This window comes from Cydia amplana, chromosome 27, assembly GCF_948474715.1.
Source record: "Cydia amplana chromosome 27, ilCydAmpl1.1, whole genome shotgun sequence".
Lineage (NCBI taxonomy): Eukaryota > Metazoa > Arthropoda > Insecta > Lepidoptera > Tortricidae > Cydia > Cydia amplana.
In genome coordinates this window covers 6,956,915-6,983,246 of record NC_086095.1, presented here as the reverse complement: position 1 = coordinate 6,983,246, position 26,332 = coordinate 6,956,915, and the positions used below count along the sequence as shown (strand labels likewise).

At 38.9% G+C, this 26,332-nt stretch overlaps 1 protein-coding gene across 1 annotated transcript in view; it reads left to right on the top strand.

Moving 5' to 3' along the window:
- The window catches only part of LOC134660433 (uncharacterized), a 102,992-nt gene that overhangs the window by 5,648 nt on the left and 71,012 nt on the right, over positions 1 to 26,332 (top strand). The window contains exons 6-13 of the mRNA XM_063516176.1: positions 1,075 to 1,216; positions 3,439 to 3,609; positions 5,876 to 6,008; positions 8,472 to 8,597; positions 10,568 to 10,669; positions 11,991 to 12,118; positions 22,078 to 22,221; positions 22,867 to 23,002. Coding sequence (XP_063372246.1) covers positions 1,075 to 1,216; positions 3,439 to 3,609; positions 5,876 to 6,008; positions 8,472 to 8,597; positions 10,568 to 10,669; positions 11,991 to 12,118; positions 22,078 to 22,221; positions 22,867 to 23,002 — 1,082 coding nt within the window. The remainder of the gene's footprint in view (positions 1 to 1,074; positions 1,217 to 3,438; positions 3,610 to 5,875; positions 6,009 to 8,471; positions 8,598 to 10,567; positions 10,670 to 11,990; positions 12,119 to 22,077; positions 22,222 to 22,866; positions 23,003 to 26,332) is intronic.

Sequence of the window (26,332 nt, the reverse complement as noted above, 5' to 3'; positions counted from 1 at the left end):
CAAGATTGTTTACCAAATTTCTAATCCTAAAAAAACGAAGTATAAAGTAAGGGTAAGTCTAATCAAAGAGTGTATAGAGAGTTACTGTCATGGCCACAGTAAATTTACTGCCATATTTTGACAGCGGATTAAAACTGTTAGAACGCCATTTGACTTTGACCCTTATTATTTCGCTGATATGTGTTAACTTGTGAAATATTGAAATTAACGCCATCTACCTGACAGTAGGCCAAAGGTTATGGCGCCATCTTTCGAAAAGATTGCACAATACCTTTGGCTACATAATTTACTTTGACAATCCGCCTCTATTTCAAATTCTCTTTGATCTAATCTAACAACTACAAATACCTACAAGAGGAGTTTAATAAATACATAAAAATATGTAGGTAGGCTAGGCTCTTAGATCTAGGGCGACCGACATACAGTCAAGTCAACATAGCATGCATGTGATGTCTACCTCGAACTTTTTCATACACTATTCTTCCGTTAGTTGCAAAAATCTCTGTTTTGACATTTTGCTGGAACATCAGTTAGCCGCGACCACGACCAGTGAAATCTGTGTCGAAACGTCGGTAAATAAAGGTAATTAAATAAATTTCGCGATACACCCGTCTATAAAATGAAACATCGGTAAATAAAGTTAATTAAATAAATTTCGCGATACACCCGTCTATAAAATGAAACATCGGTAAATAAAGTTAATTAAATAAATTTCGCGATACACCCGTCTATAAAATGAAACATCGGTAAATAAAGTTAATTAAATAAATTTCGCGATACACCCGTCTATAAAATGAAACATCGGTAAATAAAGTTAATTAAATAAATTTCGCGATACACCCGTCTATAAAATGAAACATCGGTAAATAAAGGTAATTAAATAAATTTCGCGATAGACCCGTCTATAAATGTGAATTAACATGTTCACTGTCCCAACTGTTAACTGCCAACCTTACGACCATTAAAAGAAGCTTGCCGTGACCCATATGTGGGGCACGGGACAGTAAACGTGTTAATATGTATTGTATTGAGAATGCCTGAATCTTGTGAACGTTTTCCTAAAACCTATTTTAGGCAAGCGTGAGTTGGAGCTGAAGCAGCTCCTCACCTCCTTCTACTTCAAGGACCACAAGTACACCGTCAAGATTCAGGAGAGGGACCGAGGGGTCCTGGCCAAGCATCCGGACAACACGCAGTCACCGCCTGACCTCATGGGGTGAGAGAGCTCACGAAAATATCACTACACCTTATCATAGAGAAATATAGTAAGACAAGAGTGCTCACTCCATACATCAGTTCAGACTATTAATTTCAGTGTCTACATCTAGCATCGAGTAGCGGAACTATCAGTACTGCTACTTGACAATAGATGTAGCACCAACCGGAAAGTCTTATCTCAACAGCATAAGACTTTCCGGTCGATGCTACATCTATTGTCAAGTAGCAGTACTGATAGTTCCGCTACTCGACGCTAGATGCTAATAGTCTTTTTGGTACTAAAACTGATGTATGATGTGAGCACTCTATGTATTTTTTTCTCTATGACCTTATACAAAAAATTATCACTACCCTACGGAAGACCAGCGCTGGCTTTATTATGCTGAGTTGGGTCCATTTCGTGATGCACACTTATTAATTTCTTCTTTTCTTGCTGTTGTTGTTGTCTGTACATGTCCGTACATGTTTTGTGATCGTCACGAATAAAAATCTTTTATCTTTATAAAGGAAAGTCACCCACCACATCAGTCGGTTTGTGTGTATGTAACCGATAACCCCTCGCGCCTTTTTTCTATGGCCGCCACTTAAAAGTATCTTTTTTTTTACTGACGGAATTGACTTGACGACCATAGGCTACTAAGTTCTCTGTCACATGTTTATCTTTAAACACAGACAGAGAGAATCATAGGCACAGCCAGCAGCAGAAGTTGCTAAGCGGGCTAAGTGTTCAAAATTACCTTGGGGGGTCATTCATTAATTACATCACACGTTTAGGGGTTGACATATTGTGACATGGGGGAGGGGGACACACAAACTTTGTGACGTCACTTTAACTTCATCAGTAACCGAAAATTTATTTAAATTATTTTATTCGCTGTAAATTTAAATACCAAGTTTTTAAAACGATAATCGTTTTTATTCGTTTAAGTTTCTTTCCTAAGCAGTTTTGGGTTACAAAATTACTAATATTTATATCGTGAAAAATATTTTGATAAAATATTAATAATACTTAGGTACTTACTTAATTCGATTTGGCGATTTCGTAGAAAAAATGTGACGTCACACTAGGGGGGAGGGGTTTGCCAAATGTGACCAAGTGTGTCAAGGAGGGGGGGAGGGGTCAAAAAACCTAGAAATTCGTGTGACGTAATTAATGGATGACCCCTTGATACGCTCTTCTTTCTTATTCTCTTAACAGTAAAGTCGCGTCAAGATCATTTTGAACACCTAGCCCGCTTAGCAACTTCTTAGTAAGTAGGTACTATCTTTGTCTTACACTAGTACCTTACCTACTAGCACCTAAAAGAAAAGGATGAGTACTTATAGTTTTTTTTGTTCCTATTTACTGACAAATTGGTTTGACCAACTATACAATTATTAATTTTAATTTTTAACAAGCAGAAACGTCTGCGAACGATGCTATTAAGCTTAGAATAAATTTAAAAGTGGAAAAACTACTGTCTTGGGTGAGACTTGAACTCACGGCCTCTGGATCGATACTCCAGCGCTCTGCCATCTGAGCCACCAAGACCTCATCCATAGCCAGCAAACAACAATTTACAATTTATTTTTTATACAATTATTATTGAAGAAATGCCAGGTCAAGAGCACCCTAAACCGGCGAGCGTGTATGAGGAATGTTATGAAAGTAACGGAAGCGAAAGAGGTGTGTCAGGATCGTGGCAAGTGGAAATCCGTGGTCTCTGCCTACCCCTCCGGGAAATACATAGGCGTGATTATAAGTATGTATGTATCAGGGATGTTGCGGATGCAGATTTTTTGACATCCGCGGATGCGGATGCGGATATTTAAAGGCTCACATCCGCGGATGCGGATGCGGATGCGGATGTCAAGATTAGGTACTTAGAAAATATCAAATATTACATTTTTAGTATCAATTAAAAAAAAAAACGAAACGTTTAGTATTTATTGAGCAAGAATATAGGTGCGTTATATTTTAATAAACGGTAACTTGGCCGACTTTTCTGGATCTAGACGATTTCGTTATAGGTAATGACGAAATTACCTAGCACTTACGCCGCCGCTAAGACGTTCCTGTACCAATTTGTTTGACATCCGCATCCGCATAAGCTCCGCATCGATTTTATGCGGATGCGGATGCAGATGCGGATGTTGAAAATAATGCGGAAGTTCCGCGGTTGCGGATGCGGATGTTCGCAACATCCCTGGTAGGTATGTACAACTCTTACCAATTTTCAGACTGATGGAGAAGCGTGCCGGCACCAGCTACATGTCCATCCTGACTGTCGGTGACCGCAACTTCCTGATCTGGGGCCACCCCCCGCCGCCCGAGTCTGGCTCGCAGTGTAAAACTGTCTGCTACATCTTCGACCCTCACATGCAGGCCGAGGACGGGCAGCCGCATAAGTTGTGAGCTCCCATTGTTTATTATCACCAGGGCTGCCAGATCGTAGAATTGGCTACGAATTTCGTATAATCGAATTTTTTTCGTATCCATTACGTATAGTTGGTCAATCGGTATAATTGGATACGAAAAAAAAACACCGATGTCAAACTACTGACGCCTTGGAGGATACAACTAAACGGAGTAGCCATTAACAAGCTTTCCCCTCTGTCGAAAATAGGCGGCCAACGGTCATACACAATGTATGGACTGACGTTTATCTGACATGGCTATTTTTACGTTACGCATACATTTGACGTTCCCCTCCCCCGCAAAAATCGACAGACTGTTTTGTACAGAAAATTACAGACAAGGCGTCTCCGTTTGATTATATCCTCTAAGACTGACGCTTTAAAAAACAGTGTGCCAATACTGTTTATACGATTTAATGGAACGGCAACTACTTAAATACACGTCAACGTGGGCTATATATAACCGCGAAATTTTAAGTTCGCAAATTGCGGGCATCGTTCTCTGTCACTCTTATTACACCTTCATTGGAGTAAAAGAGAAAGATCCCCGCAATTTGGGGCTTACCGCGAAAACCGATTTTCGCCAGTTTAAAAAAAATCGATTTAAAATTAATCGTTTTTTTAAATTTTGTACTTGTATAATGCAATTGAATTTCGTATAATTGCGGGCACTGGATCGTATAATCAAGATTTATGTACTGGCAGCCCTGATTATCACTCATCAGCAGACATACCTAGGAATCCGTGGGGCAAAGGACCATGGGCAACTTTGTATGGAGCCTGGACCCAACGCCAACGGAAATGAGAGTAAGGTCAGTCGATAGGTATTTCTATGTACTTCATTTTGCTCTATGGGCACCAAGCGGAATTCTATTCCAGAACTGAGATATTGGTATTTTAGCCAAAATGACGTCACCCTTATTACCTAGGCAATAGAGTCCAAGTAAGTAAATTAATTGCTGCAGGGTAGATGTTCGCGCACCGCCGGGCGAGCACACCGAATGATTTACCGCGCTCGCGCGGCGGTGGACTCTATTGCCTAGGTAATAAGGGCGACGACATTTTGACTAAAATACCAATATCTCAGTTCTGCAATGGAATTCCGCTTGGTGCCCATAGAACGAAATGAAGTACAGAGAGATACCTATCTAATGACCTAACTCTCAACTCTGTTGGTTTTGGGACCATTTTCACGCATAGTCCCTTTTCTTGGCAGGTAGGGACTTCCTATATCGATAAACTCAATTATCGATGCTAGTTCTATATACTTACTACCCCCACTACCCCACGGATTCCTATGTCTGCTCATCAGCTAAGGATGACGCAAAGGAATCCCAAGATGGCGCTTGCTTCCACTATCTAGTTCCAAGCGCCCGGCTTCATAAGGGTGAATCAACTTTTTATTTTCACTCGTTGCCATCGTTACCTTCTCATGGGTCACACGTTAAAACCTGATTTTTAGGCATTTAAATTCACCAAACACGCTTTTTTGTGATGGTTATAAACCCTTTCCATTGAGGGTCGTCTACCAAGCATGTCAGAAGAAGGTGGTGTTACAAATTGTACAATGTCTTCTAACAAACTATGTACTATTGTCTCTTGGCTGACCGGACAGAATAACAACAAGAAATAGTTGATCTACCCTAAAGATGACACAAAGGAATCGCAAGATGGCGCTTGCTTCCACTATCTATAGTTCCAAGCCCCCGGCTTCATAATATCCATCATTCATATATCATTAGCAGAGCCCAGAATTTTCGCGGCAAAACAAAAGACTGTCACAATGTAACTAGTGTTAGAAACATTTTTTTATCGACATCGATAGTTGTGTAATAGAAGAAAAAAACGTTCCACTAAGTAAATAAACAAATATTTATTAAAAAAAAATTCGTGAGAGTAGACAATCATTAATTTCTCAAAATTTTCTGGCCAAATACAATTTGGCAAATAATAAAGCCATTTATGTATACTGAATGTGTTCGATAATAATACTCGATACCTATATATCGATAAAAAAATGTTTCTAGCACTAGTAACTTTGCGACAGTCTTTTGTTTTGCCGTGAAAATTCCGTGCTCTGATCATTAGGTACCTACTAAAGTCTATTTTTTAATTCCGTAGACTGAAATGACAGTTAATAGTATGAACATGAAATGTCATTTCATACTATTAACTGTCATTTCAGTCTACCGAATAAAAAAATAGACTTTACCTTTGTGGTAAAAGAGCAATGGCGTCATGAGTGTAATTCGTGTGGCAGGCAAGGTGGCGCCGCGTTCCTGCGCTACGCCGGCGTCACCTCCTTCGTGCTCGACTTCGTGGCCAACTATGGGGGGCTGGACGCGAGCAAGCGGGAGTGTCCCATGCCGCCAGTTATCATCACTGATATTGAGGTATGTTTGAGAGTAATGGAGACAGTTATCATCACGGATATTGAGGTACGTTTGAGTGTAATGGAGACAGTTATCATCACGGATATTGAGGTACGTTTGAGAGTAATGGAGACAGTTATCATCACGGATATTGAGGTACGTTTGAGAGTAATGGAGACAGTTATCATCACGGATATTGAGGTACGTTTGAGTGTAATGGAGACAGTTATCATCACGGATATTGAGGTACGTTTGAGTGTAATGGAGACAGTTATCATCACTGATATTGAGGTACGTTTGAGTGTAATGGAGACAGTTATCATCACTGATATTGAGGTAAGTTTGAGAGTAATGGAGACAGTTATCATCACTGATATTGAGGTACGTTTGAGTGTAATGGAGACAGTTATCACTGATATTGAGGTACGTTTGAGAACTATCAGTTATCATCACTGATATTGAGGTATGTTTGAGAACTATGTTATCATCACTGATATTGAGGTACGTTTGAGTGTAATGGAGACAGTTATCATCACTGATATTGAGGTACGTTTGAGAACTATCAGTTATCATCACTGATATTGAGGTATGTTTGAGAACTAAGTTATCATCACTGATATTGAGGTACGTTTGAGAAGCTCGGTCTACACACCCTAAACTTATTAGTTCCGCGTAGCGAATTTCCCAGTCGCATTTACCCTATATCATATTTTAACCAATCGTTTAATTTCATGCGCCTGTTTTTAAAGAAGAAGAATGAATAAAAATTGTTTATTGCCACACACATACAAGAATACACAAACGATAAGAGAAAAACAAACAATTATACATGTAGATAGGAGACATAACATAGTTTCTTAAGTCTATAACAATGGTGTGACAAAAGGAATGGACTCAGCATTTGCTGTGTTACAGACTAGCTGTCACAGCGCTGGTTTTCAGTTCACCCCTAATTACGAATAATATATTAAAGTATAAACAAAGTGTTTTTTTAATGTATTAGTTACTAAGTCTAAGATAACTTAGCAAAGGTAAGGCAAGAGAAAAAAAAGGGCATGGGAAAAAATAAAAATATAAATAAGTATTAGCTAGGGCAAGACATGACATGAAAAATTACTAGGTACTATTCATTAGATGTTACAAGGGTGCTTAAATATTCTTCTGTTTATAGAATAATATTGATTTCAGTTTAGATTTAAAAGTATTTTGGGACACATTATTTCTTAGAGGTGGAGGCAGATCATTCCAGATTTTGGCTGCTGAGAATTTAAAGCTCCCTCTATACCCAACAGTTTTGTGATGCGGTAAGGATAATTTATTTTGTATTTTACTTCGGGTGTTCAGATGGTGCTCATCCTTTAACCAGTTAATTTTTTCATAAAGGTAGTCGGGTTTCTTGGTTGTTATAGTTTTTTTTATAAGACAGGCTAAGTGCAATACTCTTCGGCCCGCCATTTTAAGTATACAGTTCTCATTAAGGTATGGTGAGACGTGGGCTCTCTTTGGCACCGAGTAGCAGAATCGCGTGCACGCATTCTGTACTCTTTGTATAGCTTGGGCAGTTTTGGCAAATATTCTTGGCCCGTAGACAGCATCACAGTAATTGAACTGTGAACTGTGTTTCATATCTGTCGTAATAGACGCGTTTTGTTAAGCCGTAACCAGACGAGCTGGGCAAATCGACTGATTTGATCACGTACACAACGTCCACACGTACACAATTTAATCGCCAATTTGCATTCCATAGACACTAACTTCGAAAATTTGCATTTTTGTGTCCGCATCCGCACCAGCTGATTTGATCGGGGAATCAAATTGGCGTTTGCGTCCGCACGGCCTGATTCGATCGGACAATTTCATCAGATTGGCGAAAAATTGTCTCGTCTGGACTCCACTTTTCGAGTCTTCTGTACCCATAGACTAGGAATCCTTTAGACGGAGTTTAGAGCAATTATTTCATAAAACCGATGCTGCCAAAAATACTGGGGTGCGGGGGACGAGGTGAGCGAGTCCCGTGCCGTGATTGGTCCGTTCAAACACACGGACGACACACAAAGACACTTTGACACGAAGATGGAGTAAAACTAGCGTATATTTGTGGCAGAGGGGGTCGCGCTACTATGTTCAGTCTAGAGGATGTCTTGTCTGTACCTAGTACTTGTATTTATTCTGTGCCTTAGCGATGTGACGAGTCCACTTTTTATCCATTCGAATCATTCGAATTGATTCGGCCGCTGATTCGAATTCAAAATCGACTCGACTCGACGATTCGCGTGGTTCGCGACAAGGTCACAGGCACAGGCGCGGAGCTAGTTGAGACGGCGACTCGTTGACTCGGCTCGGCGAGTTGGCGATTCATTCGAGTTGATTCGAATTGCCAATAGTCTTGATTCGAATTAACTCACCTGTAGGCTGATTCGAATTATTCGAATCAGATATCTCGACTCGCCCATCGCTACTGTGCCTAAATGGTCATGTTTGCAGGTGCTAGCCCGCGATCCGCTGATCCGCCAGCCGCGGTACGAGTTGGACCTGAAGGCGCTGGACGCGCACTGCGAGTCGGAATGGATCAGCATGAACAACAACGCGCTCATCGAGAGGAAACAGGAGGTATGTTCTCACTTCTTCACCCATGTTTCTTTATTATACCAGCTGATATACTGATATATATCTATATATAAATAAATATAAATATTATAGGACATTTTTACACAAATTGACTAAGCCTCACAGTAAGCTCCAGAAGGCTTGTGTTGTGGGTACTCAGACAACGACAGATATAATATACAAATACTTAAATACATAGAAAACAACCATGACCCAGGAACAAATATCTGTGCTCATCGCACAAATAAATGCCCTTACTGGGATTCGAACCCAGGACCGCGGCTTCACAGGCAGGGTCACTACCCACTAGGCCAGACCGGTCGTCGGTGGATCTATAGGTATACACTGATACTTGGGGGGTAGCTCCAGCCATAGGTACTAGGGATGTTGCGGATGCCGATTTTTTGACATCCGCGGACGCGGATGCGGATATTTAAAGCCTCACATCCGCGGATGCGGATGTCAAGATTTGGTACTTAAAAAACGTCAAATATTTCATTTTTAGTCATTTTTATTTAAAAAAGCGAAACGTTTAGTATTTGAGCAAGAATATAGGTGCGTTTTATTTAATAAACAGTAACTTGGTCGACTTTTCGGGATCTAGATATCTACTAAGACGTTCCTGTTACCGACTTGGTCGACATCCGCATCCGCATGAGCTCCGCATCGATTTTATGCGGATGCGGATGCAGATGCGGATGTTGAAAATACAAATTCAAATGCATTTATTTCATTACTTTTTACATCAGTTCTTAGGTATAATATAAGGGTTAGGTAGGTAATTAGTCCATCTTAGGTATATGAAGTAAGTAGGTAAGTATTTATCTAAACATTGTGCAACAAATTGTGTAAGTAATGAAAAAGGTGCGGGTACAGTTTGCTGAATTTAAACCCGCCCTTGGTCAGCTAATTGGAATGGTATTAAGATAAATTAATGCGGATGGAATAATGGTATTAAAATAATGCGGATGTTCCGCGGATGCGGATGCGAATATTCGCAACATCCCTGGTTCTCACTTCTTCACCCATGTTTCTTTATGATACTGATACTTGGGGGTAGCTCCAGCCAGCAAGCCCCCTTTCTCAAAAGCCTGTAACTTGTAATACAAGCGGATGTCACTTTTTGACAGCCTTTGTTAGAAAGGGACTTCCACTTGTATTATAAGTTACAAGCTTTTGAGAAACGGGCCCCAGATCTTGCAGCAAGGGCTAAGAAGATAGCACCAAAAAGAGAATAGATTTTATAGAGAGTTACTGTCATGGCCAATTTAGACTCTCGCGCGAGCCACGAGACGAGCCGCGAGCCGCGCCACGAGACGCGAGTCCACCGCTTACACTCGCGTTCGGCTTGTCATTCGGTTATAAACCTTATGCCGTGCCGTTAGTGTTTAAATTATATTAGCTCGATGAGCTTGCGAGCCACGAGACGAGCCGCGAGCCCACCGCTTACACTCTCGTCTCGTGGCTCGGCTCGCGGCTCGTCTCGTGGCTCGCGCGAGAGTCTAAACCGCTTTTCAAGGTAAATTATGTAGCTACAGTAAATTCACCGCCATCTTTTGACAGAAGATTAAAACTGTTAGAACGCCATTTGGCTTTGATCCTTATTCTTTCACTGATATGTGTTAATTTGTAAATAATGAAATTAACGCCATCTACCTGAGAGTAGGCCAAAGGTATGGTGCAATCTTTTCGAGCGATGGCGCCATATGGCGTTAGTGTCAATATTTAACAAATTAACACAATATCTGTGAAAGAATAAGGGTCAAAGTCAAATGGCGTTCTAACAGTTTTAATCTTTTGTCAAAAGATGGCAGTATATGTACTGGGGCTACATAGTTTACCATAACTCTCTATTCACTCTATTCTCTTTGCCTTTGGCCTATACTCGTGACTTTACTGACGTGAACTTTGACAATCCGCCTCTATAGTAAATTCTCTTTGGTATTTAATAATTGTTAATGAATTTTTCAAAGGGGGAGTTTCCGCTTAAGTGTCTGAGCGGTCTTTCTCTGGCCACGTCGCGCACCACCTCGCGACGGAAGCTTCGGGAATTCTATCAGAAGATGCCCAAAGAGGTGAGGCTACTGTCCTATTTTTCTCACCATCATAAACTATACATAAATAGGCTACATGACTAATTTTCATTTATGGTATCAATCGATCGGGTTTGTTTTTAGGATCAAATGTCTATATGGGACCCATTGCATTAAAGTAACACAAAAGTCAGAAATTGTAGTCAAAGGCCGACAGTCGCACTTCACTCGCGAAACGCCCTATACAAAACGGCCAAGGGCCGTGACGTCATCGCTCATCTTGTAGTATGGACAAAACAAGAAAATTGCGTTTTTGTCGGTGAAATATTGCGTTTATGTGTATAGTTGCTATACAATATTTTTTTGGATGAAATGTAAGGAATCGAATGGTACCCTTACTTTTATCGTTATTGGAAGTTAAAAAAAAAACTTATTTTTGAAACATTCAGGTCCTGTATTTTTGTAATTTTTCAATTTTTTTTATTAATATCTACATTATTGTGATAAATTGCTCGTTTGCTATGTATTTTACTAGATTTTGTTATAAAATTCAACATGTGTCATCATCCCTATTGAAGGAGGGTATCCCCAATATGGGACCAGCAAGAATATAGTCTCGCTAACTCGGTATCACCTGAGATGATCCAGTTAGAAGGTCGAACCATACTGTTGTACCTTAGAGGTGGCCAGGGGGCGCCATAAGCCTTCAGTAAGAAGTGCATATACTTGGAAAAATTCCACTTATGCCGCTGTGGCCCGGTGGCCGAGTGGCACAGGCACCTGCCGCGATAGCAGAGGACGCTGGTTCGATTCCAGCCTGGGGCACTGGAGGCCTTGGTCACTTTTTCTTAGTATATGACATTTTTATTTCATGAGTATCGCGGTAATTGAAAACAATATTACATACCTTTGTGTTATGAAAAATGTTTCCAATCCAAATGTTGTTGCAGCCAGCGCCAACTTTGCCAATGGCGCCCGAGAAAGGTCGCGTTTCACTCACCACGGACCAGATCATGGGTTTTCGTGGGGAATGTGACGTTATCTATGAAAATGGACCTTATTGTCGATGGCGCTTACGCCGTTGTTAACGATGATCCGATATAAATACAATGCCGCGCGACGCTGAGCGGCGTAAGGGGCTGTCCATAAATTACGTCATCTATTTTTGACCCCCCCCCCCCTAAAAACATCCAACAATCATGCTTCGAATGACCCCGTTTCCTACCATCATTCGATGTCCAGACCTCCCCCCCACCCTAATTTGAAATGACGTAATTTATGAATAGCCCCTAAGCGCCATCGGCAATGAGGTCCCTTTTCATAGATAATGCCCCAAATGTTCCGAATCCAAATGTTGTTGCAGCCAGCGCCAACATTGCCAATGGCGCCCGAGAAAGGTCCCGTTCCAGCCACCACGGACCAGATTATGGGGTTCCGTGGGGAGGACTTCTTCCTGTACTGCCCGAAGGGAGAGGCTCACATGTTTGGCAGGTAAAATGTATAATAACATAAAAATAACGTAATAACGTAAAATAACAATTTACAATAAAATACCAGAATTTATAAAGGCGGAAAACAAACTATGTATGTTCAGTAAAAAGCTAAAGACTTTTCTCATCCATAAAGCCTATTTGGAAATTAAACGAACTTACCTGTAAGTGAAGTTCATTTCAATTATATTAGCTGCACAAACTTCGAAATGATATATAACTATGTAGTACGCGCTTATCATTTTAGCCTATTCCATGAATGTTACAGAGAGGCAAAGCCAAAATTAAAAATATGTATCTGATTTATGAACGTAACTCCTACGTTGAACGGTTCCCGCGCTGTCAACTGTCAATGTCATTTAGTTTAGAGTAACAAGCCAAGACATAACACTTTCACTGCCAGTAGCCCGCTAGGGTTCTCTATTCTTAGGTACTTATCGCTACAAAGCGGAAAAAACATATAGTATCCGCTATGCTTGTAGCTCACGCTGGCAGTGAATATGCCAATAGATGGAACAACTTGGCCCCCAATTCAGCAAAGCCAATATTACCATAACTTTGACAGGGATTATAGGTACACGAATCCCTGGTTGTCTCAGGACAACGTGGGTACTGGGTGGGATGGGTTATCATTTCGAAGTTTGTGCAGCTAATATAATTGAAATGAACTTCACTTACAGGTAAGTTCGTTTAATTTCCAATTATTATTACGCTGCACAAACTTCTTCAATGATATATAACTATGTAGATGTTTAGAGATAAGTATTCAAAGTTTGTTTTGGCTTTGTATTATAACAATGAAATCGTTGATTAACAATGATTTATTATTTCATTTTAAATTGGGTACCTTTTTAGTTATCTGTAACTATTTTCAAAATATAGGTAGGTATGTATATTTAGTTTACAACATTATTTAGAGATCTAGTGATATCATTTCATCAAACTGTCTATCGTATAGTATATAGATAGTTGAAACAAAAATAATTTGATCCTTATTTAGTAATAGGTAAGTATTTTCATTTATACCACCAAATACCACATAAAAACTTAATTATTATAGGAATATCAAAGAAATCAAAGGATAGCATGAGATGCAATTATTGGCGAATACAACAACTAAGTATAAGCAACTCTTGGCAGTGTGTTGCTGGTTACACCTTTAAGTAACACTTATTTTCTCATTTATCATAGTAAGGATTTACCAAAATTATTAGTACAAGAATCACTCCACCTTGATGTTTTTCTTCCACTAATATTAACTCCTAAACGATTTACGGTTGACACCAACACATAACAGGTTAAATAGGTGGTGAAAATAAAAATAAATCTTTTAAGAGTTGACTTAATCCCTCTACAAATCGTTTGGGAAGTGATTTTTTCATGATTTTGAGGGCAATAAATAATCACTAACAAGTTAATAACTACCATCACGAATATTATTGTTCATTATTTATATATAGGTAATCAATGTTTTACACCTCATTCAATTTAAAATTAGTGTTTTCCCTGAAAAAAATAATGCTATGGATAGCATGGGTTGCTGAAATTTATCAATCAGAATAACAGTAAAGTTTGATGTTTTATCAAGGACAGGGTTTTGCACGTTGTGTACAATCACAACAGCTAATAAAAGTGATAAAGTAATTTCTTACTTTTTCTTAATCCTGTAATGAATAATTTTCATTAGTTGGTGACATTGTTAATCAATAATTTAAGACCGATTAAGGGTACTAGGTCACACTTTAAGGTTGAGTTTTGTGTAATCGAAAAAACGTTCTTCATAAAGTGTTCAATTCTATCATTTGAGGAGAGCCTATTCTCCAATAAAAGCACAAGAGCAGATTTACAATTATTTACACATCTATACCTAGCTCCCTCATTACATAAGTAATGCTATTAAAACGGCAAGCACTTCTGAAACAGATGCCATAAAATAATTAATGTAATTATTTTTACATAACATACACCAGTATTTCAAGTGTGTGTGTGTGTGTGTGTGTGTGTGCTTGACGGTGTAGGGCGCAAGGGATTACACTGTACTGTACTCCTTTCTCCTCTTCCTCTTCTCCTTCAGTGATGGCTGATGGCACTTCCTGGATAACACTAGGGTAACCAGGATAAAACGCTGTTGAAACTTGAAACCAGTTAATAAAATATGCTTTTATATATGAGAGCTGGGGCGCAAATCTATACAATTATATGTAAGTACATAGGTATGCATATAAATATTTCGTAAACTGAGTAGTTACAATGACCGTGCCTTGATGCCTTCTACTTTTCCTAAATTTTAATACCTTAGATTTCGTTTCAGTTGGAAGGAAAACATAGATAAAATATTTTTTGCAAAAGCATCTAAGTACTTATGTAGAAAAAACATCTGGGTTACTTCACCAGGATATTTGTATAATATCCAATAACTCGGTAGGTATATGGATTTCCAAAATGTTGTAAGAAATTTCAAATTTAATTTTCGTTAAATCTGAAATCTTACATTATTTTCTCTCAATCAGCTTATGACACTTGAAGCACATATAGCATTTAAGTAGAATATTGTAATGTCTCTTTTCACACCACTGCTAATGTTCCTAGACATAAAAATACTGTATTTCATTTCACCGGTTTATAAATAATTGCGATAGCTGTGTTGTCTTCTCTCAGATGTATCTCAGTGTGGTAAACCGGAAAAGAGGGTCTTTAAACATAAACAAGACCACCATAACCTGAACAAAATTAATGTACCTAATGCATTCTATTAGGCTCATTTAATAATTTCCACACGGGTGTAAGTGTTACTGTAAGTAATTAAATATCTGCAAAAAATATATATTTATAACCCTTTATTTTAATTAGCCATCAATATACGAAATTCAGTATAGGTACTTTTATCTATTCAGCTCTTTAAATACACACATAACCATATTCATTGGCCAAACTTGTAGCTATAGGTACAACAACCCATTTATATGAGCAAAGTTCATTAAAACTAATAACAATGCGACCAATATATAAAGGACTTTATCTGTTGTTTAAGTTTGTATTTGTCCTTATCGGCTAAAGAAATAATTCTAGTATTACCCAGCTTTCTGAGGTAAGTACTAAGGAGCTAGTTTCATTTGATTATAGCTGCATATAGGTAATGGTATCAAGACTAATTAAGTGTATTTTGTATATGTATGCACCTACATAGTATAAAAAACATTTATAATAATGAGCTTCAACAATAGATATATAATCTAAACAATTGCTCATTATGTGACCTCTAGATCTTAGACACTTCATGAAAGGTCTGACACATATCGACACCTAGTCTAATTGTCTAATAATTGAACTTATGTTGTCATTACTTCATTAGTTTCATAACAGTTCCAATTCCCTGTTGACAACCTGTCAGATCCCACGGCTCAGATTTGAGCCAGAACGCTTATGGGTGACGTCACACCTGGGAGTTGACGGGTTAAACTGCTTAGTTGCAATAAATTGACTTCTTAAATATATAGGTATCTGTATTTATTTCTCTTAGGATTTGGTAGAGAAAATATTAAAGTCAATATTAAACTGTATAAAGTGTACATTATTTTATAAGAACATCATAGGCATATACACACAGTATATATCACAGTCACATAGTTTTCTAGTATTTGACTATCAATTTCACAGAATTGATCATATTTCGGAATTGTAACCTTCGGTATTGGCACTGACAAAAATTTAATTTTGTATGACAAAATCCTTGTAAATATTGAATATGATGTCACTGCAATTAAAGAAGTGTATTTAAATAAACCACAGCTTTTGAGAATTTGTTCTAAATGAACACAGGCTGTTGTAATGTCACTTGAGTGCGACCACAATGTGACTGCAGAGAGGAAAGTGTTGCTCCGCTTCTTTATCGCTGCTTTTGACCAGGGTTTTTGTATGTTGTAATGTTAAATGAATACTTTATTATATGAAACAAATACAAGTAACAGCAAAACATACATTGGAAAATATGATTGATAATTGAGCCCTTGAAGTTGAAGTACCGGGCCGTAAGCCATTAGTTTTTCTGCTAGATTTTCTTATAATATCACTTGTCGACAGCATGTTTAAAAATAAAATAAAAAATCTCTAATGCCATTTATTGTGCTTTAGTATTTAAAGGACCACTGCCTTAGCGAAGATTCTCAGTGATGATAATCACACAAAAGACGGTCAGTCACTTAAAAGCGACACCAGCTTGTCATAGCCGGTTTCAGCACAAAATTGATTGAGAGCTAAATCATCACAGTTAGCAAACAAATACTTAGCCTTGTTCCTTACTGACAAGCATCTCACCAATAGAGCACCAATAAAAATTTTACAGCGCAGATTATTTTGCATAATCTTGTTTGGGTCATACTGGTTTTGTAATGTTCTTAATTGTACATCTGAAAACAAACAACGAGGTTGTCCTATTAGGATTTTTCCATATCCAAATTTCTGGTGCCTCCGTCCCATGATGTCAAGATTTACTCGCTTAATTCCTTGCTTGCTGAAATAAGAATAAATGTTTTAATTCACCTACTTGAAGTCATAGTACATACCAAGAGACGGCCTAATTTTGCATACCACATTGATTAACTCATGGGGTTAAGAGCCGTGTCTAGTCTACAAAACCCAGTTCTAGCAAGACTTGTGGCCTTCCACTGCCATTGGCAGGTAGGATATGAGCCATATCTCAGTGCTGTTAGTAAGGAATAAGTGACAACACCACAATGCCCCAAAGATACTGGCATTGAATGCACCTAGTATTAGTATGTGAAAGATTGCCAAGTCCAAATATCATCAGAGATACCTAGGTTAGTACTCCAAAAAGCTTAGTATAGCTATTTTGCAAACAGATGCACCTAGAATAGTGCTCCAGAATGCAGTGCACAGCTCAGTCACCATGTGCAGTTAGCAGACAGACACACCTATAATAGTGGCCCAGAATGCACAGTGCACAGCACAACCACCGTGTGCAGGTAGCAGACAGATGCACCTAGAATAGTGCTCCAGAATGCACAGTGCACAGCACAACCACCGTGTGCGGTTAGCAGACAGATGCACCTAGAATAGTGCTCCAGAATGCACAGTGCACAGCACAACCACCGTGTGCAGTTAGCAGACAGATGCACCTAGAATAGTGCTCCAGAATGCAGTGCACAGCTCAGTCACCATGTGCAGTTAGCGGACAGATATACACCTAGCTAGAATAGTGTTCCAAAAAATCCAGAATGCACAGGTTAGCACAAACGTCGAAAATCATGAACAAATATTTCTTACCTTGCGTTTATTTTCTTTCGGAATTTTAGATATGTACATTCGGTCGCTGGCGAGCGAGGAGGGCACAGATTGCTTTTTATACGCCACGCGAAAATCGCTTTTTTCTCTACGCCGCTGGCGGAGATGGAGATGATGATGCTGCTAGATTCTTATTTTGATATGCAACATGTCCGGGTGGATAGTCATGCTATCCACGAAACGACGCCACCTTTGACCTTGGTCGCGAAAGTAGCATTTTTTTTCTTCAATCTTCTTGTATTTTCTTCCAATTTTGTAATTGGTCGGACTGTCGTACACTAATATTTTATTTTTTCACATATTTATTATATATTTACTATTATTTCCTATTAAAAAAGTTATATTTTATTAAGCCCTAATGGTCTAGGCTAACATGAATAAACACAATGACATTGACAGTTGACAGCGCGGGAACCGTTCAACGTAGGAGTTACGTTCATAAATCAGATACATATTTTTAATTTTGGCTTTGCCTCTCTGTAACATTCATGGAATAGGCTAAAATGATAAGCGCGTACTACATAGTTATATATCATTGAAGAAGTTTGTGCAGCGTAATAATAATACTCAATTGAAGAATATATGACTGACATTGCATGATATTAAATTTTTGTACATAATTATAGATACTTACCTATTAGTGAAATAATTATCTTCTCTATCTTATTTTTATTTTTCAAATTTCATTGAATCTTTTTTTGACATTTACTAAGTTATTTGTGAATTGTGCTCCTTATTATTATTTCCTTATTATTATTTTTTTTTTAATTTTTTGACATATTGCAATATAAACTGCTTTGAATGTGCACCCGTGTAGCGTTAAAAATAGAAATCTGATTTTTGCTTGTTAATAATATTGTTTAAAAAAAAAAACCCTATATGCATGACGTTTGTACCTAAAACTTAGTAGTTTAAGAGATTTTGCAATGCCCTGACAGGGTATCATGTACCATCTACTTTACGAATAACACCTGTGTATTGTAATGTACCTGATTATGCAAATAAATAAATGAAATAAATGAAATGTTCACAAACCGACGCATTGTAGTTAGACCGGGTCTCTATTGTTTCCCAAATAGTTTGAAGCCATAATGTATAGTTTGCCCGAATTTTCGTTAGTCATAATTGCTCTGGTTCAAAAACGCGTCCCTTTTCAGGATTGCCATAAAACAAACCTAACCTAATATAACCCATCTATAGGATAACCTGACGAAAATCCTGAGAAATTAACGGTTTCAGTTTTATGACTAATGATAATATGACAAACAATACATTATGACTTAAAACTTTATAGGAAACAACGGGACCCCAGTTAGACCACAGAATAAAATAATAGTACTAGGTACAGAAGCTACGTATTTGTATGATTCCATGTACATGTATATTTTTTTAAATCAAATTTCTATTACCTACACCTTATGTGTATGAATTCTATAGTAATTTAAATTGTATTTTTTTTCCTTATTTTCTCGTAATGCAACATGCATTACAAGATGTAATTTTTTTATAAGATGTAATTTTTTTTGAAAAGATGTGTCCCGCCGAGTTTTTGCCGGTCCCATATTGGGATACCCTCCTCCAATTGAGGGGGGATTTAAATCTTCTCGGGGCAGAGGTGTAGGGTTGGAGCCGGTCTACCTAGCTTTATTTGACGTTCATAAGCGCATTGTAATTATGCCTACTTGAATAAACTATCTTTTATCTTTATCTTTATCTTGAAGATTCACTCTAAAGAAACGCGTCTATTACGACATACAGTGCCAACCACTTAAATAGCCTCACCTATATATTGTGAGTATTATAATTATACGTGATTATTTTTATCAATATATCTTAAATTTGAATTGTACGCCCTGACGTTTATCGAACGACACATTAACAAGTCCGAATTTGTCTGCGCGCGAAACGTTGTGGACGCAAGAGCTAATACGGGCCGTCCACATGAATAGCCTCAGTGTAACATAATCGTCCAAACTGTGCATTTAAGTTTCGCTTTCAAATTTATTTTATTATGATTAGATAATACAGATGGCATTCTATTAAGTACCTGCAGTAACGCGATAAACACAGTGTTTTTGTGACTATGGGACGTGGAAAAAACTTACAAGTTTAGAAATTGAAAAGGTTAATTTTTATTTAACTCTAAAATTATCCCATCGTGAGATAGTTCAAAAAATAGGTCGCAGCCCTAAAGTTATTAATAATTATGTTAAAAATAAGGAAAATTACGGCCACCAGTATAAAGGACGCACAAAATTTGCCACTACGGATCGTGAACGTCGACTTATTTTACGCACTGCTTCAAATTCCACCAAGACCGCCAGGCAAATAGCTAGTGAAATAAATACTAGAGCACCTCTCTCTACAGTTCGACGGATTATTAGAACATCATCCCACCTCAAACGAAAAAAAATCATGAGTAAACCTCCTTTGCGCGAACAACATGTGGCGGGTCGACTGTCTTTGGCTAAAAAGTACATGTGCTGGAAAACCGAGTGGCGAAATGTGATTTTTAGTGATGAGAAAAAGTTTAATCTAGATGGTCCAGATGGATTTAAATATTATTTTCATGACCTAAGGAAAGAACCGAAAGTACTATCACGTCATCATTCAACTCTCGGATCGGTGATGGTTTGGGGAGCAATTTCTTACTATGGTACTGTTGATTTAATTGTGGTAGACGGAAGACTAAATTCTGAAAAGTATTTAAATTTATTAAAAGAAACAAAAAGTAAGATCAGAAAAGTAATAGGTAGAAAAAAAGTGTTTTTTTAGCATGATAATGCTCCCATACACAAGTCAGCCATAGTTACAAAGTGGTTTGAAGAAAACCAGATTGAAGTTCTAGATTGGCCATCCTTGTCCCCTGATCTGAACATCATGGAAAATGCCTGGGGTTGGCTTTCTCGGCAAGTATATTACAACGGAAGACAGTTTAGTAATAAAGAAGAACTCATTCAAGCTATTTACACTGTTTGGGATTCTGTGGACGTTAATTACATACATTCTTTATATGAATCACTACCTAAACGTATTTTCGAATTAATAAGGTCTAATGGAAGGTATACGAAATATTAAACGAGAGTTTTAATAACTAAACAGTATCTTTTAGCATGTGAGGCTATTCAAGTGGAAGGGTCAATTTATTTGTTTGACGTTATTTCTTAAAACTTTGATTAGATAACAATAAATATTGTATTTACTATTACAAGGCTTCTTGTTTTATTTCATATTTAATGTTTAATATATATCTCCTTGTTATATTACTATGAGAAATATTAATTTTGTTGAGTGAGGCTATTCAAGTGGCTGGCACTGTATATGACAAGCGCGAGCAGAAGTCCCCGTTCTGTATAGCGGTGCGCGGCGCCTACTATGGCTAGACACCAAAATTGGTGTGGGCCGCATGTACTTGTAGGTGCTTGTAGCGACGCGACGAAATCGCGGAGTGAGCCACGCCTGGTAAGACATAAGAATTTTCTCTTTTTCGAAGAACTTTTTTGGTGTTGACAAAGATACTGATACTGATAGTATCAGTATCTTTGTCAACACGTAATGTCGTAAAATGTTCACAAACTGACGCATTGTAGTTAGGCCACAGAATAAATAATAGTTAGACGCCTGGTTAGACATGAGAATTTTCTCTTTTTCGAAGAACTTTTTTGGTGTTGACAAAGAATCGAAAAATTAGGCATGGAATAGCCCTGCCTGCATAGCCAACGTGACAATCTTTAAGAGGCCGGTATCGATTTTAGGCGCAAAAATGTAAAATTGATAGATTTAGTCGATGAAATTGTACACCTTCTGTTACGTAATAGAAATAACAAGTACTGGTATCTATTAGCACGTCTTCTTATCTTGCATTTGTACAGATCATTTTTTTATTCGTAGCGTATCGTAGTCATATCTCTATCACTCTTCCCCATTAGTGCGACAGTGACAGTAGCGTAATTGGCCTGTTGGCTATGCGGTCTGAACAGATTGCTAAGATTATTTCTAAATTTTATAATCTTTTCACTTCTTCATGTACTGCCCGAAGGCAGAGGCACATGTAATGTAGACCAGGGATGTTGCGAATATCCGCATCCGCATCCGCAACATCCGCGGATGTCAGCCTTTAAGTATCCGCATCCGCATCCGCATCCGCGGATGTCAAAAAATCGGCATCCGCAACATCCCCGCAACAGAACTGATTGACCATAGTCCTAATGAGTGCTACGTGGGCCATACTGAAAGTTTCTGGATTCTGATATATATGAGACGACTTATTTTTTCTAAATGGTCAGTTCCAGGAATTTGCAGTATGCCCTAAGTATGATGGATGACCTGCTCCGATGCTGTTAAAAAGCTTGATTCCAAGCGTATTTATTTACCGTAAATAAATAAATAAAATAAATATTAGGACATTATTACACAAATTGACTAAGCCCCACGGTAAGCTCAAGAAAGCTTGTGTTGTGGGTACTCAGACAACGATATATATAATATACAAATACTTAAATACATAGAAAACAACCATGACTCAGGAACAAGTATCTGTGCTCATCACACAAATAAATGCCCTTACCGGGATTCGAATCCAGGACCGCGGCTTCATAGGCAGGGTCACTACCCACTAGGCCAGACCGGTCGTCAAACCGTAACCTTTTCACGTTGCAGGGACGACATGGCGCCTCGGGTCAAGTCGGACCCGATCCTGCACAGCGTGGTGGACGTGGCCAACAAGAACTTCGACTCGCAGTACCAGCAGCTGGATGCTGAGAAGTGGATACTGCGCGCCACCAGACATATGGCCAGTCACAGGTACCATCATGCCTCCTCCTTCCTTTCCTCCCCCTTCTTATTCCTTTCCGCATCCTTCCTTCATCCTCCTCCCTTCCGCATTCCTTTCCTCATCATTCCTTCCTCATTCCTTTCCGCCTCCGTCTTCATTCCCTTCCTCCTCCTTCCTTTCTTCCTCCTCCCTCCCTCCTTTCCTCCTCCTCCCTTTCCTCCTCCTTCCTCATACCCCTCCTCATCCTTCCTTCCTCATTCCTTCCCCTTATTACTTTACACCTCATTCCTTTCCTCCCCTTTCCCTCCCTTTCCTACTCCTTCCTTCCTCATTCCTTTCCTCCTCCTTTGTTCCTCCTCAACCTCCTCCTTCCTTACGTGGTTTTTGGTCCTTTTTGTGGTTTTTGTTGGCCTTGCCAGTACCTCCACAGCAAGGCCAACCTTAAGTAGTAGTAGAACCTTTAGTAGAACCTTTAGTAGTAGAAAATAAGGTTGAAGGTGCCAATCAATGATGTCTAGGGTATTTTGACAATCCTTCACAGGTTATGGCCCTCTTTCTGGCATTATGACCAAAAAACTCCATCGTTTTTCGTCAACAGTTGGTCGTATGGTTTACCATAGTGGTTCTGAGCAATGAGGAAAAAAGATAACTAAAAAAATATTAATTAATCGCAGATACCAGACGTTCAAAGTGTACACGGCGATTCCGTGTTGCCTGGTCGCACTTGGGATGTTGCGTCGCCTCCGCGCGCGAGCGTGGAATGAAGATATACTTGATGAGACGCTAGATCTTGGCTACAACGTGTATCGGGTGAGCGTTCTCTCTCTCACACACACACACTCTATCTCTGTCTCTCCTAGATAGGAACTACTACAGAATCCAGACGTTCAAAGTGCTTACTGCGGTTCTATGATGCCTGGTCGCACTCGGGATGTTGCGAGCCTGGAATGAAGATATATACTTGAATTTTTTGCACTAGTATTGTATATTAACAGAGCGCTGGTGGCCTAGCGGTAAGAGCGTGTGACTTGCAATCCGTAGGTCGCGGGTTCGAACCCCGGCTCGTACCAATGAGTTTTTCGGAACTTATGTACGAAATATCATTTGATATTTACCAGTCGCTTTTCGGTGAAGGAAAACATCGTGAGGAAATCGGACTAATCCCAATACGGGCCTAGGTTACCCTCTGGGTTGGAAGGTCAGATGGCAGTCGCTTTCGTAAAAACTAGTGCCCACGCCAATTACTGGGATTAGTTGCTAAGCGGACCTCAGGCTCCCATGAGCCGTGGAAAAAATGCCGGGACAACGCGAGGAAGACGAAGTATTGTATATTAACTCTACCTATTAGTAAGGCGGCCCGGGGGCCTCCAACACTAATCGATGTGACTGGACAGTATACTACTGAGCATGGTATAATAATATACTCCGCCTGGTACTCTATTCCGAGATTCGCGAATGACCTAACTGGCACTTGCCTACGTCATCATGCTGTTTACAGGTTCTCAAACTTTAAAATGTGGGAGAATTTTAACCAACAGTGAAAATTATTTTAACGGCATTAATTTTAAGTTATTCATGTAGAAACATAGTAAAATAAAACAAATCTATACTGCACTTTTCACTCCTACTCTTACAGTTCCGAATAGAGCAGCCAACCATTTTCGTAACAAAACATTAATTACGAAGCTTACGACGTGAAAAGTTTGGAAAACACTGCGACTGCTGACACTGAGCGAGAAGGGAATAACAATTAACACGCGTTCGACAAGGACGGTCGGTCAGGGACAAAATGGCGGATTGTCAAATGTGAAAGCGCTATCCTGTGTTGCCAGTAGTGTAAACAGAATTACCCGAACGTCTGAAATTTCTTTCGTGAATCGGAAGATATTGCTAATGAATAATTAAAAATGACGTGTTATTGTAAAATTTAAGATAAAATACATATAAATGAAAATTATTAAATTATAAAGAAATAAATTAACTTATTAACCATAGATATAATGTACCCATGTAACATGTTATGTTGTAATAAAGTGGCAATGTTATTGTGACGTAGGCAAGTGACACTCTGGGAAGAGAAGACCATGTTTTATTAGACCATGCTACTGAGGAGTGGTATGGTTGTGTTCGGTAAAGTGTACTGAGTACGAAATAAGAACTCGTCACTTTCTAAGACTGTGGAGGGGATAACTGTGACGTCATAAAGATGGCGGCCCCGGGTTTCAAAGTTTTGATAATTACTCGGCAAGTTATTATCAGATTTTTAAAAATGAGGTGTCCTATGAAAGCTGATAAAATTTAGAGTAAAACATGCATTGTAACTAAAAGTGTAATTTCATTAATTATTTTTTTATTTACAAAAATCCGAAAACATAATATTTGTCTTCTTTTTGTAACCCAAAAAACACAATGACAACGGCCACTTAGATGAAAATTGTGTCATATAAATCATTTAGGTACATTAATAAGCTATGCGTTACTTCTTGAATTTTGTGAATCGGATAATAAATAAGCAAGCTACGATGATTTTACCGCGGGCGCGGCGTATCTCGCGGTGCGCGCTCGGTTACTAATGGGCCCGGGCGCGACTGAGGACGCTGTCTGTATAGTGTAGGTAGATCAAAATCTACTTAATATTTTTAAACAAATGATATTTATATAATCATTATTATTATTAAAATATAACAAATATATTTAAATAATCAATAAAACGTGGTTATAAACTTGTGATTGTTATCTAGTGTTTGTGTCATAATAATCTTTGTTTTTATTATTACTTGGCTAAAATTACTTGTACACAGGTCTAAAAAGTCCACACTACATTGGTAATACCTAAAAAACCTGTCTACTTACCTATTCCCAAGATGTCGGTATAACCACAACTGAATACTTAATGTTTGCGTTTGTTTTATCGTATTTTTCCTAAATTTTATGATTTTTATGTGGCATAATGATGTTTGAGACTGTTTAAAAGTTTATTTTTACGAATGAGTGTCGATTGGATATGTTGTATTAGAGTCTGTGCAGAAAGAGAAGAGTCGGGAATTGTATGGGGCCCAATACATTCCACGACTCTTCTCTTTCCGCACATATTCTATATGCCAAGCAAGAAAAGGTAGCTAATCCAAGCAGGGCCGGATCTAGGGTTGAGCGAGTGGAGCGGCCGCTCTAGGCGCCGGATGGCAAGAGGGGCGCCAAAATGGCAAATGAGAAAAAAAAAGTTTTAAAAGACGCGAGTGTGGCGGGGGCCCAAAATACGCTTGAAAACTTCAACGAAGGGCGCCAAAACCCGATTTCGCTCTACCCTGATCAAGGGCCGGCACTGAATCCAGGAAATGTGACAAAACAGTTTACGGCGTTTTGACGCAATAAGTTACTTGATTTGTCATCACAGAAGTTATTTGAGTGACTAGATGGTAAGTAAATGTTAAGCGTTGTACATAACTATATATAAGTAAGTCTTCCGGCCGAGTCATATATAGTGCTTTTCTCAAAAATGGTGCAATAAATTATTTTAATAAAGGTGTATGTCCACTGCGCCGTATCATACCATGACCACAGTAGGATCGTGTCAGGCAAAAAAATATTCTTTGTATTAAAAAGTATGAGACTGCCCACTAGCCCGTTCCGTCATCGACCAGCACCGTTGCGTGCCATGCACGGACTTTCAAAAATTGTCGGCGATGATATTTTGCCGGTGCTGAAACGCTACGTGCATGGCATGCAACGTCGTTGCCAGAACGGTGCGTGCATGCGGCGAAACGGTGAGCATACGGGTTATAACCGCGCGTATGGTGACCGTTCTAAGCCCATTATAAACACGTTATAAACGCGTTGCCGTAACTGTTGCTCGGTCTTGCCAGTATGATAACCATTCGCTCGCTCTTTCTGACGAGTCTAGCTTTCGCGAATAAAACGCGGGTACTAAGGGCATGAAACGCGGATGCTACGGGGATTATAGGCGGATGATACGCAGTTACTACGGTCACTAAACCCGTTATGTACGGATATGAAACAACGTGGACACGGTGTAGTGGGCATAGTATTCCGTATCGCGTTACATTCCGTGCCTGATACGTTCACAGCACGGTCATGGTATGATACGGTGTAGTGGGCAGAGGCCTTAAATATAAGTAATAA